The sequence below is a fragment of the Doryrhamphus excisus genome, linkage group LG22, assembly GCF_037039965.1.
Source record: "Doryrhamphus excisus strain RoL-2023G ecotype Guam linkage group LG22, RoL_Dexc_Guam_v1.1, whole genome shotgun sequence".
NCBI classification, from domain to species: Eukaryota; Metazoa; Chordata; class Actinopteri; order Syngnathiformes; family Syngnathidae; genus Doryrhamphus; species Doryrhamphus excisus.
This window is the reverse complement of record NC_136378.1, coordinates 10,098,262-10,115,946: the sequence shown is the minus strand read 5'-3', so window position 1 is coordinate 10,115,946 and position 17,685 is coordinate 10,098,262. Positions and strand designations below refer to the sequence as shown.

Below are 17,685 nucleotides of genomic sequence, written 5' to 3'. Positions count from 1 at the left end.
CAGTGAGGCGGCGTGGGTAGTGGCACTTCCACGATGCTAGGTGGCAGTAGCCTACCAAGCCCGTATTCTCGCCTCCAGTATCGCCAACACACGCTTGACGTTGCTGCGCCTTGCTAGGTGATTGGCGAGCTAAGATGGCGGCGCCAGATGAGCCAGAATTATCTCAGGCGCAGACCGAAAAACTCCTACAATTTCAGGTAAAACGGTTCAAAACACGGTCAACACGTGTTAGTTTGATGTACCATGTGATGAGGTGTCATTGCTTGTCGCGAATTGCCATCATTCGGCAGAACTGTCAGTGTTTTAAGGCTTTTTACACAGGCAACTTCGATAACGATACTCGACAACTTCAGAGCTAACGTTAGAACGCTAGCTAGCATTAGCTTCAACATCTTACAAGTTAGCAGTCGTTGAATGGTTTTGAATAGGATGTAGCCAGTTTTGAGATAATCGGAATCACACAAATAATGCCTCGCTCCTACCAAATGGTCATATTTACTACATTTTCTATAAAAAAATGATCCTGAGTATAGCTGTCAATACATTACTGACTCTCAGCACCTTCTATCAGCTTAGCACACCGACTGAGCTGTCACTAAAGTTTTGACAGATGTCTTTGAAGCCATTTTGGGCTAATTTGTGTAATAATAATGCAATATATTCAACATCCTGCCTGAAAGCACCGTCTCAAATGTGCCATATTGCGGTTTCCTTCATGCACACTTATAAGCTAGTAGCTTGGTCATTGGGGAGCTACTAGGCTAGCCTGTGTATTCCTTCTGGATGCTTACACGGTTTTGTTATGTCCAAGTACTAATACTGGAAGATATATATGTATCTAATAGCTTGATTGTATGTTTCGTTTTACCTTAGTAGTAATAATTCTGTACAGCAGTCTGTGTAAGGCTAACTAGCTTGAACCAAATGTTGTTTTATTTTTTTGTATCTGACAGGACCTGACTGGCTTGGAATCTATGGACCAATGTCGTCGCACATTAGAACAGCATAACTGGAACATTGAGGTAAGGCCAGTACACCACACAGTCCAATATGATCCAATAGCGAAACCATGGAAAACAGTCATGTGTAATTATCTATTTTTTATATTGTGTTCAGGCTGCAGTACAAGACAGACTCAATGAGCAGGAAGGAGTGCCCAGTGTGTTCAACCCTCCACCATCCAGACCATTACAGGTCAACACAGCAGACCACAGAGTATATAGTTATATTGTCTCCAGGCCGCAGCCCAGGGTAGGTCTGCTGAAGAGGATATAATACGCATGTGCTTATGTCCTAACAAGTTTTCCTATTTGGCTCCAATAAATGCATGGAATTTGAATGGTGGTTGTGTATTTCAGGGCTTGCTGGGATGGAGTTATTACTTGATAATGCTACCTTTCAGATTTACATATTACACACTTCTGGACATATTCAGGTAAGACAAAGAACATAAGATATGCACATTTGGAGCTTGTGGAAGAATAGCACTGTTTTCTTGCAGGTTTGCCCTGCGATTCATCAGGCCGGACCCGCGTGGTCGTGTTACAGATCCTGTTGGAGATGTTGTGTCCTTCATTCATAGTTTTGCGGAGAAGTATGGTCACTCACATCCTGTTTTTTACCAGGGAACATACGGCCAGGTGAGTTCAGAGGTCATCATCAAGGATAATTTTTGTGATGGAGATCAGTGGGAATCGTCACTAATCTGGGATGGGACGTAATCGCAATGAACTGATTGGAACAGGAGTACAGAATATTCCGAGAAAGGTTCTCCTGTCTTATTAGAAATCGTATTAAAAGAAAGTCCACCCTATCTGTCTAACGTGACCAATCTTATATAAGTTATCGTCCACTTGGGCTACACTAAAAAATTAATTCACTTTATACCTCTGCTGACATAGCTGTTATTTTTTCTATTTTTGTTATTTATTTCTAGTAAGAAAAAGTAAAACATATCTCAGTTTGAAATGCAACTTTCCAGTGTCGGGTTCACATGTTTGCAGGCACTAAATGATGCCAAACGGGAGCTCCGCTACCTTTTAGTGTACCTTCATGGAGACGATCATCAAGACACTGATGAGTTTTGCCGGTACGTTTTTGCAAAGTTTCCAATATCGATGCTTGCTAGCGTGTATGAAATATCTCAAATGTAGTGTCCCGGTTAAGATATTTGATATGTGCTGCACTTGTGTCAATGTCTGTAGCTCCACGCTATGTACAGAAGAAGTGATAACCTTCCTCAATACCCGAATGCTGTTCTGGGCATGCTCAACAAACAAACCCGAGGGCTACAGAGGTAAACAGATTGCGTCCTATTTCACTCCACATCCCATTACAGCCATCTGTCATTGTAATATACAATGTAGTGTATTATCAGTCAAATAGTGAATTCCTGAAAAACAAAGGTTGTTATAACGGTCTTTTTTGCTACATTTTGCAAAGCTACTTGCACAAATACTTTAGATTGAAGTACTGTGGGAAAAGACCGTATAAGCACCAGTTAGAGGCCATAATTGACAGTCTGACTCAAATAGTATTTTTTTCTTCCACATTTAGTGTCCCAAGCATTGCGGGAGAACACCTACCCGTTCTTGGCCATGATAATGCTGAAGGACCGCAAGATGACAGTCGTTGGCAGGCTGGAGGGTCTCCTTCAGCCTGAGGACTTCATCAATCAGCTCAACTTCATCATGGAAGCCAACCAAACATATCTGATGTCTGAGCGAATGGAAAGGTACCAGTAATGAGGACATAACGCAGCATACCACTGCGATTTCCACGTGATTTCCATTTTAGCCAATGTTCAAGCTCCACATTGTTTCCAGCGATGACTTCCTGAAGACTGTCGCTTATTGACTGCACTGCTGCTGCTTTGGTTTCAGGGAGGAGAGGAGTCAGACTCAAGTGCTAAGACAACAACAGGATGAGGCATACTTGGCCTCCCTCCGTGCCGACCAGGAGAAGGACCGAAAGAAGAGGGAGGAGGAGGAGCAACGGCGGCAAGAAGAGGAGAAGGTCCGGCAGAGCGCCCTTGCAGAGGAGAGGAGGCGACGAGTGAGTTTCGCTTTTGCGGAAAATCCATTTTGACCGCTTGAGTGGCGTCATGACGACAATGTTTTATTTTGCGACTCCAGACTCTTGAGGAGGAGAAGGAGAGGAAGTCGGAATGTCTCCCCCCAGAGCCGCTGGCAGATGATCCGGAGAGTGTCAAAATAGTGTTCAAGCTGCCCAATGACACACGTGTGGAAAGACGATTTCTCTTCGGGCAGTCTCTTACGGTGTGTCCCACACTGCTAGCTGACTGCACCTACAATGGCGTACTTAATGTTTCATCCAGTCACATGAAACCAACCAGCACTGATAAAAGAATACGTGAATTTAACGGCAAGGTCACTGACTCACTCAATGCAGAGTCTTAAAAGCAGCACACATTTAAGGTTTCTATGCCTGCCAGCTACATGGAAACAAATACAAGCGATACAATGCCAAGTATTGAATGCATGGATAAAGTAAGCTGCTATAACCGTTTGCTGTCAAACTGTGATCATTTGATTTGCGATTTGTCTTCAACAGGTAATATACGACTTCCTGTTCTCGTTGAAAGAAAGCCCAGAGAAGTTTCAAATAGTCACCAACTTCCCTCGCCGAGTGTTGCCCTGCATTCCAACTGAAGATCAACCCAACCCTCCCACGCTGAAAGAAGCCGGACTCAGCCGCTCCGAGGTCCTTTTTGTTCAGGATCTTACAGACGATTGAAAAGACCTCACGCCGCTTCCATGTGGGATTCTCCAATTCCCCAACCATGCTCCACACGCCCTCCCTTCCCTTGTCCGTTTTTTTGTTATGGCCACTATGGGATCATGGAGGAAAAGATGGAATATGTAAACAAGTCATTGTTCACCGTTTACAGGGTTCCCAATAGCCTGGAAAGTCTTGAATTTTATCAAAATAAATATTTCTTCAAGTTCTTCCTTGAACTCTTTTTATCCATGAAGGCCAACGTTTGTCTCCTGTCAGCTGTGTCATCCAGCTTGTCTTTTTCCCCACGAGTAGCTGCTGCAGAGGCTGACTATTCCACTATCTCCACTCCATATACCCAAAGTAGCGTAGCCTCTTTGCTAAACAACAAGCATGACCAAGATGAGCCAATATCTACAAGGACTTTTTTGTTTGGCATTGTTTTTGTATCGTAATGTTCACTTGTTTGGTCCCCATCATGCCTTAAGTTGACGTTTTCATCCATTGTCTCATCAGGCAGAGCCTGCTTTGGACTTTTAAGGAAATATGGGAACCCTGTTTTAAAACAAGCCATGACATGTAAAGTAGATAGGTTAGGTGTTCATATACATGAAATAGCCCTATTTTTTTCCCCATCCAGTTACGTCTGTCATAATGACCAGATGCATGTGACTTGACGTTCAAGTTTCACGAAAGACGCCACAGCTTTTGACGAGTCTCTGCAGTCAAACACGTTTTGCTTGTAACATCAAAATGAACTCTTGTAAAGATGTCATTTCCCTACTATAAATTAAAAACAATGTACACATGGGACTTATTACTTGTAGAATGAGCTGCAAAAATAAGTCGATATTGGTATACATAACACATTTATTAGTGAACAACCCTTTCCAATCAGCGACAAAGAAAAAAAATATGATTGCACTACTTGGTAAAGCATAACTAGCAACTTTCATTTAAAAAAAGTACAAATCTTAAAAATTTCAAACAGTATACAGATGCATATAATACACTAGTTAATGTTAAATGCTACAAACAATGATTCCAATGGAATGAAAATTAAAATAACCATTTCCTTTATGTAATATATATATGCATATATATATATATATATTAGTTGTTTTCTCCCACCCACCCCCCAGCAATACAAACATGGAAAAATGAGGTAACTGTAAATGTGCAAGTACCAAATCAAAAAGATCTGCCTAACACAGAACACGTGGCTTGGCTCGGTTGGTGGGTGGGCTGCCGGGCAAAGAGATCAGATGGGGACCTCTAGCGGCCAGGGAGGGTAACAACAATAAGCCTCAATCCACCACAGCAAAAAAAAATAGAATCATTGGTAAACCATAAATGGCATCTACAAAGCAATCAATCACAAATCCAAAAATCTTTAGCTGCTTATTGGAACATATTTTTTTTTAAAAAGTGAGATTATTGAAGAAACTTAAGCGAAAGACTACAAGACTCTATTTTCTGTTGTCTTTATAGTGGGAGCTTCTTTTCAATTAGTAGGGTCAATTAAATAGTTACTCACCGCAAAAATAAGCGCTAATATTAACATGAAGTATATGTGAACAATACATTTGAAGATATTGATACACGGAGAGAGAGCAAGTGCCTGTGAGGCAGGTATAGTATTACACTGGATTAAGTATGACAACACTTATTAGAATTATAATGACTTCCACTGGGGTATTAGTATAACATGCTTTAAGAATACATGAGATCCATGACAAACTATTGCATTCATACCTAAAAGCAGAACATCTAGCACCTTGTCACTATGGCTTTTTGATCAAACTACAGTAGTCTCAGAGCAGGTTGTTTTCAGTCATTAGGGCAAGAACAGTAACACAGCATATGTAAGAACTTATGGACTCAAGACCTCTTTTTTTTTTGTTGGAAATTCTATAAAATGAAGTTAGCGCAATAAAATCTTGTAGTCATTCAGTTGTATTAGAAATATGTGCAGTACAGTGCATGGCAGTTATCAGCTGAGCGTTAAAAGTTTCAACCCTCCAGAAGCCAAATAAGAACATGCATATTGTGCACCGTTAAATAGCCCCCCCCCAACCCAAAGATTATTTTCATCCTGTTTTGAACAGTCATGCAAACACCTTCTGGGGTGAATTACGAAAGTGTGCACATTGAGAAGTGGACCACAGCAAATAACGTCAAACTTTGTAAATGACCCGCAGTGTACACTGCCTCTTTTGTGTGTGTTTTTTTTTAAACATGCCGCTGATGTACTAGAATTACATGAAACTTGTTTGTGGCCAGAAGAAAAACCGACAGATTCAAATATTTCCTTTTCATGGCATTGACAGACTCCTCTTGTCCTGTTTTTATACACCGAGTGGCCCTGAGTGATTTTATTTATTTTTTTTAAACGTACAATATAGCCTGCGGATAGATATGTACACATAGATTAACTCTGAAAGCTGTGGGTAGAACTCATTAAATGGCTTCTTTTTTTGTCTTTTTAAAAAGGTGGCACACATATGTCAAAGACTCACATTCACTTAAGACACTGAAGTAAAGAAAAAGGCAAGATTCCCTTTACATGGAAAAGCAACGCTTACAACGGCCTTGTTAGTGCTTACTGGGAGCAGTTCCTTTTTATTTTAAGTGTGAACACAAGCAGGAAAAAAATCGAAGTCCAACAGTGTTTTCCACACTACCGAACACATTCCGTCGTTTGAACCCCGTGCGGGTCACTTTGGGCTGCAGACGGCCGGCATGCGACGCAGTGCAACCATGACTTCTACAACATTCTTCTGTCTTCATATCTAAAAGCATTCACACGAAACTTATACATAACACTTGCTTTTTTCCTTTTTTTGTCGTTTTTTTTTTAAACACCACCATTAAGCGGATGACCTGACCACAATACCAGAGTATAAACACATACCAAACATTGTTAGTGCTGCAAACGCTTTCCTTCAACTCTTGTTTTTTAGATTTAAGATTAAAAAGCAATAAATAAACTTTTATTTTCCAAAATGGTGACACAGTATTTTTCATCATTAGTAATAATAGGTTTGTGCTTGTCAAGGTCATAAGAAGGCGATCTAAACTCTTGAAAAGTATATCTATATATTGGATTTGGCTCACAAACAAACAAAAAAAAAAAACACGCAGCCACGTCTTCCTCAAACAGGAAGATAAAAAAAGTCCATTGAAAAGCTCGCCACTGCACGTATTGCTGTCTGCACACACCTTGCCCGTCAGGACTCCCAGTCCTCTTTCTAGCGAAGCAAGCCGTTTGCATTTTTTTTTTCTCCACTCTCTTAAATTTGATCGTTTTGGTGGTAATGCTTGGTTGAAATATTGCTAGTCGGAATCGACAGTTCATGCAAATCCGAACATGCCGCCCTGCATCCAGTGGTTACACAATACATTGGCTCTGAACAGGACAGGGTAGATGAAAGCACTTGTGCAGATATGCTAGATGAATGACCTTGAAATGATGTCGTCACATCTTTTTTTTTTCCCCCCCACACACCCGAGGAGGATCTCTCCCCCTAGTCTACAAGCTCAGGTTGAACACGGGAGGCTAAAAGTGAGGAAATGAGTATTGCAGGATACAAACATGCATCTATGGTGTCCCTAATAGTCTTTGTTCAATGTGTTTCCTCATGAACACCACCACTGAACAAATGGCAGACCCTGTAAACAAAAGCAGCAGATAATACGTGGATGGAACAACTCTTTGGAATCTGCAACAAGGAGAAGGAGGAGGAAGGATGGCGGGAGGGCAGAGAAGAAACCAAGTTCTAGGCTCTAGGGGAGGATCCCGGAGTGCTTATCATTTAGGGAGTGGGTTGTTAGCTGTAGTTACTGGAGGATGCAGGGCAAGTGGCGGGCGTCTACAGCTTCAGGACTAACTCGGGGGTTAGGTTTTAGTTCAGTGCACGGCCGCAGCGCTCACTCCGCCTCCCGGTGCACGTCCGACGCGTCGGCTCGGCAAATGGGACAAGTGCGATTGGTCTGGAGGTCAAACACAGAGGCGACGTTAGAGGATGGGGACGACGCCGTGGAGTTGGCTCTAGCTTTATCTTACCTTTAACCATTTGTCCACACACTTGGCGTGGAATTCATGGTTGCAGGGTAAAACCCGAAGTAGCTGCCTACACTCAAAGTCACTAAAGCACACAACACACCTGAGGACGCACAGAAAACACAAAGTACATAAATACTATGAATGGGAGATGTACATTTTTTAGGACTTGTAGTTCCACTGTAAATATGTACTCTTAAAAAACAATGTGCCTTAGTCATTAGTTCCTCAGTAACTACTCTAAATGTTGTGTCTTAGTTCAAATAGTCTACTGATTAGTCCCTCTGTAAATATGGACTCAAAACATTGTGCCTCCGTCATTAGATCCTCATTAGTGCATCAGTAACTACTCTAAATGTTATGCCTTAGTTCAAATACTCTACTCATTAGTGCCTCAGTAACCACTCTAAATGTTATGCCTTAGTTCAAATACTCTACTCATTAGTTCCTCAGTAACTACTCTAAATGTTATGCCTTAGTTCAAATACTCTACTCATTAGTTTGTCAGCAACTACTCTAAATGTTGTGCCTTAGTTCAAATACTCTACTCATTAGTTCCTTGGTAAATACGTACTCTAAAAACAATGTGCCTTAGTCATTAGATCCTCATTAGTTCCTCAGTAACTACTCTAAATGTTGTGCCTTAGTTCAAATACTCTACTCATTAGTTCCTCTGTAAATACGTACTCGAAAAACATTGAGCCTTAGTCATTAGATCCTCATTAGGTCATCAGTAACTACTCTAAATGTTATACCTTAGTTCAAATACTCTACTCATTAGTTCCTCAGTAACCACTCTAAATGTTGTGCCTTACTTCAAATACTCATTAGTTCCTCAATAAATATGCACTCTAAAAACATTGTGCCTTAGTCAGTAGTTCCTCAGTAACCACTCTAAATGTTGTGCCTTAGTTCAACTACTCATTAGTTCCTTGGTAAATACGTACTCTAAAAACATTGAGCCTTAGTCATTAGATCCTCATTAGTTCCTCAGTAACTACTCTACATGTTATGCCTTAGTTCAAATACTCTACTCAGCTCCTCAGTAACTACTCTAAATGTTGTGCCTTACTTCAAATACTCATTAGTTCCTCAGTAAATATGCACTCTAAAAACATTGTGCCTTAGTCATTAGATCCTCATTAGTTCCTCAGTAACTACTCTAAATGCTGTGCCTTAGTTCAACTACTCGTTAGTTCCTTGGTAAATACGTACTCTAAAAACATTGAGCCTTAGTCATTAGTTCCTCAGTCACTACTCTAAATGTTGTGCCTTACTTCAAATACTCTACTCATTAGTTCCTCAGTAACTACTCTAAATGTTGTGCCTTAGTTCAAATACTCATTAGTTCCTGGGTAAATACATACTCTAAAAACAATGTGCCTTAGTCCTGAGATCCTCAGTAACTACTCATTAGTTCCACATCATTCCCCCAGGTACGTAGTGTATTTTTGTGTACCTTGATGTAAAGTGAGCCCGGTATAAAAAAAAAAGTAAAGGAGGCTTACAGCGTTTGCTCCGATAGATGATTCTCTGAGCTGAACCTGTAGGATGGAAGCTGCTCGATGTCGGCCTTGGTGAGTCCACGTGGTTTTGCTTCACCCAGCCTCTCGGCCAAGTTCAGCAAAGCCTGCAAAAGAACAGACACCGGATTTACTTCCCATTGGAGACTTATTAAGGTTTGATTTATGATTTAGATATATATATATAGATTTGGCATTATGTTGGGTTTTTTTTAGATTTGATGCAACTAGTCTGCCCTTGCTCACAAACACATTAGAATGAGACTAACACATAACTTTATGTGATTTACCAAGTACCTGCAAGGCATGCTAGGTACTCTAGCAACAACTTACCTCAATACTACAATATAATAAGATACAGTATTAAATATATTCACACACTTAGGATCCTAGGACATGTCACACATTTCTTAAGACACAAACTAGAAAGGTTTGATCCGTCCACAAACAAATGCTGAGTTGGGAGTTTATGAAAGCCTCCACTCAGCCTCATGGCTAATTATGCAAATTGGACAATGACATCATCTACGGAAGCTGACTTATCAACCAACCTCATAGTTCTCCATCTCCACATCATCCACATCAAGATCAAGACTGATGGCTGGGCCCACAGCAGTTGGAGGCACAGGAAGCATTGAGCTGAATGGGGACAGAGTAAGCACGGTGACGCCCAATCCGCATAAGGCATTTGCAAACAACAAATCTATCTAAACAACGCACTAGTGACTAAAGCTATTGCTATTTTGCAGGTGTAAAGACTGCTCACTTACAGGAAGTAAGGGAGGAAGCCTGGGTAGTAGGATGGAGGCGGTGGGGGAGGAGGGAGAGGCTGCTGTAACCGGTACCTCTGTCCATTCGCTCGCCGGGGCAGCATGTGGGGATATGGCTGGTAAATTGGATATTTAATAGTTAGAAACAGGAGTACCGCAATTATCAAGTATGGAAGCCTCAACTGAGGTTCTATACTGCTAGACTGGATAGATAGTAGCATAAACGTCAGCCCTACCACTCCGAAGGGAAGTTCCTGATGCAGAGGCTCTTGAGGAAGATACTGTATGGGCAGAGAAGGAGGCAGCGCTGGTGGATGATGCGAGGGAGGGTAGGAGAAGGTTCCTAATGGGTGGTGGTCCCCTCTTAGGTCAACTTCATTCTCTACCCTCTGTAGAGGCTAGGGGGGGGGGCAAATGCATAAACAATGGTTTTATTAGCTGTGATGGAAACAACCGTGACCACGTGTTGCGCCAATGATTCACGTTGGTTCGCAGACTCACCATGCGTGGGTGCTGAGGTTGTAAAGGGACAAACTGGCTCAGAGGAGTAAGGTGCGGCGGCTGGTGGGGGGGTACAGATGGGGTTGGGTGCAATACAAAATGTTCGCTGGAGATCAAGGGTGGGAAGGCTTGATAGGACATTGGCATGTGCTGCATGGTACATGCCTGGATGAGCTGAGAGGAGACAAGAGCAGAAGAAAGGGTATATTTTTATGCAGCGTTCATTTTTGTACTCAAAACTGAGGAAACTTCCATATTGACCAAATATGCATAGTTAAGATATGTTTTGGGTGGGGTTGGGCGATGGGACAAATGTTTTATGTTAATCTGTAATCGTTGCTATGGCAGCATTACTCTGCTCAATACAACACATGCATTGAAACTGGAATTTCAATGGACTTTAAATGTTTGCCACATCGCCCAACCAGGTTAAAAGCATGTAATCAACAAATATGACAAATTACAGAAAACCACAGCACTGACATTGTTGCCACAGCACCATGTTCCCAGCAAAATCAAACAGTGCTGAAGTGGAGTTGTTTACACCAACAACAAATTCATGCCACTTGTCATATCATCAACACAGACACACACTTAAGCATATCAGTAGATCCCGCACAGAGACAAGACGGCATGGCTGCTATTGGGTGCTACATAAAAGCCACTGACATTTGGGCTCTTCCCTTTCAAACTCACAGGAGGAGGAAGGCAGCAGAGCAGAGAGAGCTGTCCGCTGAACATTACCGAGCATGCTGGGAGCTGCTGAGCGTTGCACCCTGGTAAGTGCTGGCCAGTGTGGATGGGAAACCCGTGGGTTGTCACCGTTGTAATAGTGTATGATATTGGAACGGATCCCTGGTGCATCTGGGGTTAAAACACAAGTGGATAGAAATGATATGTATCGGACATATGTATCATCTTGACACAATGTATGGTACCATTGAGCAAATAAAGTGTGCCCGTCACTATATGATGGAATATTGCTACCTGCTCTTGTAGATCCACCATGATGGGGTTCTGTTGAGGCATGTGGGCAGCAGGGTGAAGCATGCGTGGCGGTGTGCTGGTGTGGCTGAATTGTCTGGACTCATCTATAGGAACCTGTTGGTGATGTTGGGAGAAGAGCAGATGATGCAGATTCTCATCGTGGACAAGGGAGGTGTGCAGCACAGGTCTGTCTCGTCTCCCCCACTGGCGTCTCACTGGTGGGCTGAGAAACGAGGGGGTAAAACATACATAAGATATCAGATGATGACGATCAGTGTGAGCACACCCAAAATTTAACAGGGAGTGCTTGTACCTTCTCCTGAGATGCACAGGGACGTGACAGGGCTCTCCAAGGAACCTCCTCGGGTTCAAGGGGGCTGTTGCGGGCAGCCTATTTACTGCTACTTCCCATGGTCGCATTGGTGACGTCGTGCAGACGAGTCACGCTCTGGGAAAGGAAATTGCTCAGTGCAGGCACTTGAATGTTGCCTTTGATTGTCTTAACCCTGAAAAAAACACAACAATGGGCAAATTAAGGGCTGCACTTCAAAAACACACAGAAATTGGGCATAACAAATTGTGTTGGGGAAGAAAGTAAAAACCATTCTTCAGTTCAATAAGGCACACCCACGTCGATTATATTTTCAATGGGAGTAAAAAAATGCACCGGTGAGATTTAGGTCATTCCACCTAAATCTGATGGGAGAATCCGAGAGCCCAGTATGAAAAATCTACAAGCGTTATAAACACATTCACAGGCATTGTAGTTCCATTACATGAACACAGTATGCATCCAAACGTGCAATGTTGCAGTTAAAATGGAAAATACAATTAAAGCTGCCGTGGTGTAGCGTCGGGCTAAGTGAAGCACTTTTCAGCTACTGATGTGCACCTCAACAGTAAACAACAAAATGACGCAAGGCTGTTGCACTAGCAAGTTTCATTCTGTGCAAAAAGAAGAACAGAGTGTTGTTGTAGCACTTCCACAATACCAGTGCGTGTAGAGCATTGACCAATAGTGTTTTTACTATGTGTTGAACACAGCTTCTGCTTAGATGTACATAAGTTGTGCCAAACTGATCTGTAACTTAAACACAACAAATGTTGGGGAATAAACATGGTACAGCAGAGAACGTTGGTGAGAACGAAGGTGTCGACTTCTGCCACCTAGCGCTACTGTGCATGCGTCTGACAAGGCGTCTGTTGGCTGTGTAGTGTATCTTTGAAACGTGCATCAGTTTTGAAGCAATCTTTCACCCTTTGAATGTTTGCCACCGCACTGTGAAGGAAAGAGAGGGACACTAGACAAGACAGTACACTGCACACAGGGTTCTAGGCATGTTGCAATAGTACGAGTCATGGGTGATTCAGAACATTCTCAGATCCAGAAATTACAAAGCACAATTCATTATTTGAAATCATAGCGGTATGTATCTGCTTGGATCGCCAAACAGAATCATGAGGTGGCTCATTATTCATACAAGTAATGCATCCCTAGAAAGACAAACCTACTTCTTGGACATGATACCACCTTGGACTAGCTCAATGAGCCCACCTTGTGTGTAAATCACCTCACAAAGGACAGCTTTGTATAAAAGGCAGGCTTCACTACATATATTAAAATATGACATGACCGAAAGATCAAGTTTAACCCCGGAGACTCGCTTGTCAAACACTGATACGGATGTTGTCATTCACATTATCTGTGACATGACAATGTCATGCTTCTGATTGATACTTTATGCATCTCCAAGAGAAATTCACATTTTAAATTTGTAAATTTCTGGGATCTGTGTGAAATGCACAGACCAATAAATGGAGGACTTACTGCTGCGACACAATTTGAGGTATATTTATGAAAGATCAAGACTAGACTAATGCATTTTAGGCTTCAAAAAACACACAAGGGGATCAAATAAATACCATGTAACGTGACAGATTTACATCAGTCTATTTCCACTGAGCATTTTGTTGTATTCTGAGGTTGTACAACTGGCAACAACAGGCCCCATTCAATATTTTCCATCTCAAAACAAAATACTAGAAAGACAAAGGTTATGCTAACACTTTGATTCAGTTTACTTGAATTGTGGACTTTGAAGTGTACACACGGCGCATTAGAATCTGAAATACACGCCTACAAGCTATTGTTATTGTTCTGTCAAGTAAAATCAATGTCTGTATCTTATAAACAATGGCAGCAAATATATTAACATACAATAAGTGTCAACACAGTCTAAAATCATTAGGTGCAAGTTAGCCATTATTGCTAATTCAGTTAGCAGTCTGATGCTGAGTATATCAAAATATCTCACATAAGCCATTAAATGCATTGAAATATTTCTGAAATGACATTTCTGAGAATTGTACAAACAAAACCAGAAGCAGAAATGACACTTCCACTTAATAGGTGACGTTATATTTATTTATGAACGTATGGGAAACACTGGATTTTGAGTCAGCTTTGCTATGCGTCGTTTGTTACGATTGCATTTGGTGACATCGTATTCAGTGTTGACACTTGCCTCATTCGGGACTATTAGAATCCGCCTGACTGTTTGATCCTGGACTATGTTCACACGTGTCTAAATAAACGGTGCTAGCAAAACCAAACGGACTCCAATCCGTTTCAAGCAGACCAAGACCGACTGTGTGAACCCAAAGTGTTGGTTCTTTAAGCACATTATTGTCTGCTACCGTAGTCAAATTAAACATGCTACTGGACGATCACAGCATACAACGATTTCTGGTACAAAAATACACAAATATACACATACTATTTTTTTTAAATAAATACCATATAATAAAAAAATCAAGGGTGATCAAAGCGAGGCAAAAATGGAGTTATGAGGTAGATGCATGCAATGCGGTATAGCTGGGGCAGAAATAGGGGTCGCTGTTACATGGCTGAACAAAAACACGGAAAGCCATGTGCTCTTAAGACAAAGCAACAACAAAAGCTGCTGTGGCGCTCGCCTCCAGACATTAAGGACACAAATTTACGGTTTCGCTGCTTTTTTAGCGCATCACACGAAGCTCTGCACACACGACCGACACATTTAGTAACATGGCCGTGATGGCACGTGAGATCGCCTTATTGCCAGGAACAAGTCGACGTCCCCTGGTGAAGGAGATATGCTAGCTAAGTTAGCTAAGCTATGCTAATGCTTTGTCCATCAGCTCCCACCAAGGAGAGAGTAAGCAAGCTTGTAAACTCGACTCTTTTGCTTGTGCTAAAATACACCAAAGAAACGAGTACTCGTATGCAGCAGCATGGCATTATTAGACTCATAATACAAGTTAGCTAACAAGCAAGCTTCAGATCTTACTTTTGTAGCTTCTTTGCCGTGAGGGGAGACGGGAGGCGTTCCAGTTTCCAAAACGTTGTGTCCCATTAAGTTACACCTCCAATGTGGCCACCTTCAAACCACTCCAAAGATACAACAATGTTCCTCGACGTGCTTCTTCCGACGGATATTTGCCAAGAAGTCCACCCGACGATGTTGCTAACGCTCAACTGCTAACAACGTTATTGCACAGAGACTGAGACGCCCTCCTTGGCTGCTAACGTACTAACGAATTATCTTCAAAGCATTCAAAGAAACTAAACCGTCTCTTTTATCACAAACTAAACAAAGTGCTTAATGCCGCGTGCATGTTCCTTAAACAGCATTGTTATGGCAGGACACGCCCCCGTCGTGGATTGACCAACCAGAGAGCGGCAAAAACAGACAGCAGACGTCCAGACTAAGAGTGAGGGATACTGCTAATGTTGGTATCGCGCTGATACCAAATACATACAAGGGCAGTATCGCCAAGATTAATATTTTTGCATATCTGCTTATTTTACGTGTTTAATAAATACATGTGTTTTATATTAATATTTTAGAGACTTGCAGCTAACTCTGAACAGAGTCAACCACTAATGACATAATATACAGGCAACAGAGCTGACTTCCGGTCCCCATTAACGTAAACGTTTTAGCATACTGTAACTGAAGATAAAAAAATCAATATGAACACAACAACAACAACTTCAGATTAATTTATGGAAATTAAACAAGACAACAGAAAAACACAAATCTCCCCGAGTTAGTATCAACACGATACTAATACTCCAATTGGTATCGACATTATCGATATTTGTCTCGATCCACCCACCCCTCGTCCAGACAGCCATGACTGCGACATAGCAACACAAACGTTAGCGTTGTGTTTGAGTGTTGGTTACTTGTAACAAAAGATCCATGACATAGGATAACGCAATAAGTGTCCTTTTGATGTGCACTCTGACTACAAAACACGATGCATTGTTGCTGGATTCCCCACAACAGCATTATAAAGTCAAATAATCTCTAACAACCGTTTTGTTGTGGATGATTATGACAGTTAACTAGTGGTTTTCTGTGCAGCCAAGGTGTCCTGCGAGTGCCTGACTATAATGTTATGTAATATTGCACTTGCACGATCATGGCAGTAAATGCCCTCCATTACATTAAATGCAATGATTCAGGAGTGCTTTTTATATAGCAGCTAATGCAACGCGGATTGTCCACGACGTTGAACTAATAGCATGTTACTAAACATGGCTAGGCCTTATTTACATTGCTATTAGGCCCATTTTCAATACATAAGCATTGTCTCTGCTATGCTTTGGAGCCTACCCCGGTCTTCTTAACGCCTGCACACATGAAAAATGACAAGTTGGGGGAGAAAAGGGTGTTTTGCTAAATGTAAACATTACAACATCGCACGCAGTGGCAGCAAAACAAGGAGGGGCAGTAAGGAGGCAGAGCCCACTGACAGGCAGCCATAATAACACGTCTGCCACCGACAGCCTTTCGAACACTCTCAACCAAAAAAGTGAATGTATTAAAATTACCTGATTGTTACTGTGCAAACATCCGATCGCTGATATTTCCCCTCGTAATGTTCACATCTCGTCTGGCAAAGCGCGGCATCCTGTGGCCAGATGTTCCTGCGTGGAACGTTCCATGGATTTCACCACACTGCTGTTAAAAAACATTAAAACAAAAACATGCAACACCGCACGTAAAAAGTCGTTCTATCTGCATATCGGTATTACTTTATGTCTTTGCGACGCCCCACTTTAATTCTGCACACGCCATTTTCTGCTTTGGGAAAAAAGCGTAATCCAACCCACGCTTGTCTTGTCTGTGCACTTCCTTCAAGTGTCAAGAATGGAGGACTCTACGCCTTATCAATAATTACTTTGAATTATTATTATTTATGACGTAATCATTTTACCAATACCATCCTTTGTTGGAATTAAACTTCAAGGATTTTATGTTGAAATAGGTATTTTTTCTATTTTGGTTACTGAACAGGATACAGCAGGGGTGGGCAAACTACGGCCCCAGGTGCCACATCCGGCCCGCCAGAGGCTTCCGTAGTGTTTGATATGACCTTTTAAAATACAACCTGGCAACATGGCGATTAAGTAGTCAGAGTCAACCTAAAACCAACGTTTTATGGTTTAAGTAGCTTTTTGCACACAGTGATGCATACCTCACAAACACAAGACATATACATATTCATATATATATACAACATATACAGGATGTGACGCACAACTTTAACCTACCTTACACTGTCTGGGAAGGACAAAAGGAGGGATGTTCACATACTTTTCAATAGTCCATGTTGATATTTCATATTGTATTTTTTTATTCATGTATGTTCCCCACTGAGGGACGAATAAAGGCATATCATTCCGGGTGTCTTAGCCATAAAAAAATACCTATCAAATTCAATTTAGTTATTTGATGTGGTTTGAAGTTAAAAGTGGTCATGTATAAACAACATTGAGCTCCATTAAAACTTCATTAGTTATTCTGTGAAAAACACAGAGATGGCTAGATAGAATGTTAATCACTATATTGCCAAATAATATGAAGAATCCTGTGTTGATATAACCCAGGACAACTTTGATACAGTCCAGTCTCAGTAAAACACTAATATTTTGCACTGAAAATGTAAAATTTCCTCAGGAACAGTGGACCACTGCAATATCTCTAAAAAGAAATGATAAATACTGAAATGACTCTGACCTGTCTGTGCCTTGCAGTCAAGCAGAGGGAGC

General features: G+C 41.5%; 2 protein-coding genes across 4 annotated transcripts; one reads left to right on the top strand and one right to left on the bottom strand.

Moving 5' to 3' along the window:
• Positions 1-32: 32 nt before the first annotated feature.
• On the top strand, positions 33-4,546 carry faf2 (Fas associated factor family member 2). Its single transcript, XM_058062904.2, has 11 exons — positions 33-197; positions 954-1,022; positions 1,117-1,251; positions 1,359-1,435; positions 1,502-1,640; positions 2,004-2,089; positions 2,205-2,296; positions 2,557-2,734; positions 2,883-3,054; positions 3,135-3,278; positions 3,574-4,546. The coding sequence occupies exons 1-11, from the start codon at positions 135-137 to the stop codon at positions 3,754-3,756; spliced, it is 1,338 nt and encodes a 445-aa protein (XP_057918887.1). The 5' UTR covers positions 33-134; the 3' UTR covers positions 3,757-4,546.
• Positions 4,547-6,409: 1,863 nt separating this feature from the next.
• rnf44 (ring finger protein 44) lies at positions 6,410-16,776 on the bottom strand. 3 transcript variants are annotated; one of them, XM_058062906.2, is made up of 12 exons: positions 16,669-16,776; positions 16,465-16,594; positions 11,896-12,088; positions 11,583-11,805; positions 11,292-11,459; positions 10,596-10,769; positions 10,331-10,492; positions 10,095-10,210; positions 9,876-9,963; positions 9,310-9,431; positions 7,805-7,904; positions 6,410-7,731 (listed from the first exon to the last, which is right to left on the bottom strand). In XM_058062906.2, exons 3-12 carry the CDS (start codon positions 12,000-12,002, stop codon positions 7,669-7,671), a joined length of 1,323 nt encoding a protein of 440 aa, XP_057918889.2. In that variant the 5' UTR covers positions 12,003-12,088; positions 16,465-16,594; positions 16,669-16,776; the 3' UTR covers positions 6,410-7,668. The 3 variants fall into 3 exon arrangements, with proteins under 3 accessions (XP_057918889.2, XP_057918888.2, XP_057918890.2); XM_058062905.2 differs by lacking the exons at positions 16,465-16,594; positions 16,669-16,776 and adding an exon at positions 14,912-15,303; XM_058062907.2 differs by lacking the exons at positions 16,465-16,594; positions 16,669-16,776 and adding an exon at positions 14,912-15,302 and having other exon boundaries at positions 11,340-11,459.
• Positions 16,777-17,685: the final 909 nt, after the last annotated feature.

Coding starts and splice junctions, on each gene's coding strand:
- faf2 (XM_058062904.2), top strand. CDS start 135: ATGGCGGCGCCAGATGAGCCAGAATTATCTCAGGCGCAGACCGAAAAA. Junction 1,252..1,358: donor TCTCCAGGCCGCAGCCCAGG/GTAGGTCTGCTG, acceptor TGTGTATTTCAG/GGCTTGCTGGGATGGAGTTA. Junction 1,436..1,501: donor ACACTTCTGGACATATTCAG/GTAAGACAAAGA, acceptor GTTTTCTTGCAG/GTTTGCCCTGCGATTCATCA.
- rnf44 (XM_058062906.2), bottom strand. CDS start 12,002: ATGCGACCATGGGAAGTAGCAGTAAATAGGCTGCCCGCAACAGCCCCC. Junction 10,493..10,595: donor AACCTCAGCACCCACGCATG/GTGAGTCTGCGA, acceptor CCCCCCCCCTAG/CCTCTACAGAGGGTAGAGAA. Junction 10,211..10,330: donor AGGAACTTCCCTTCGGAGTG/GTAGGGCTGACG, acceptor CCAATTTACCAG/CCATATCCCCACATGCTGCC.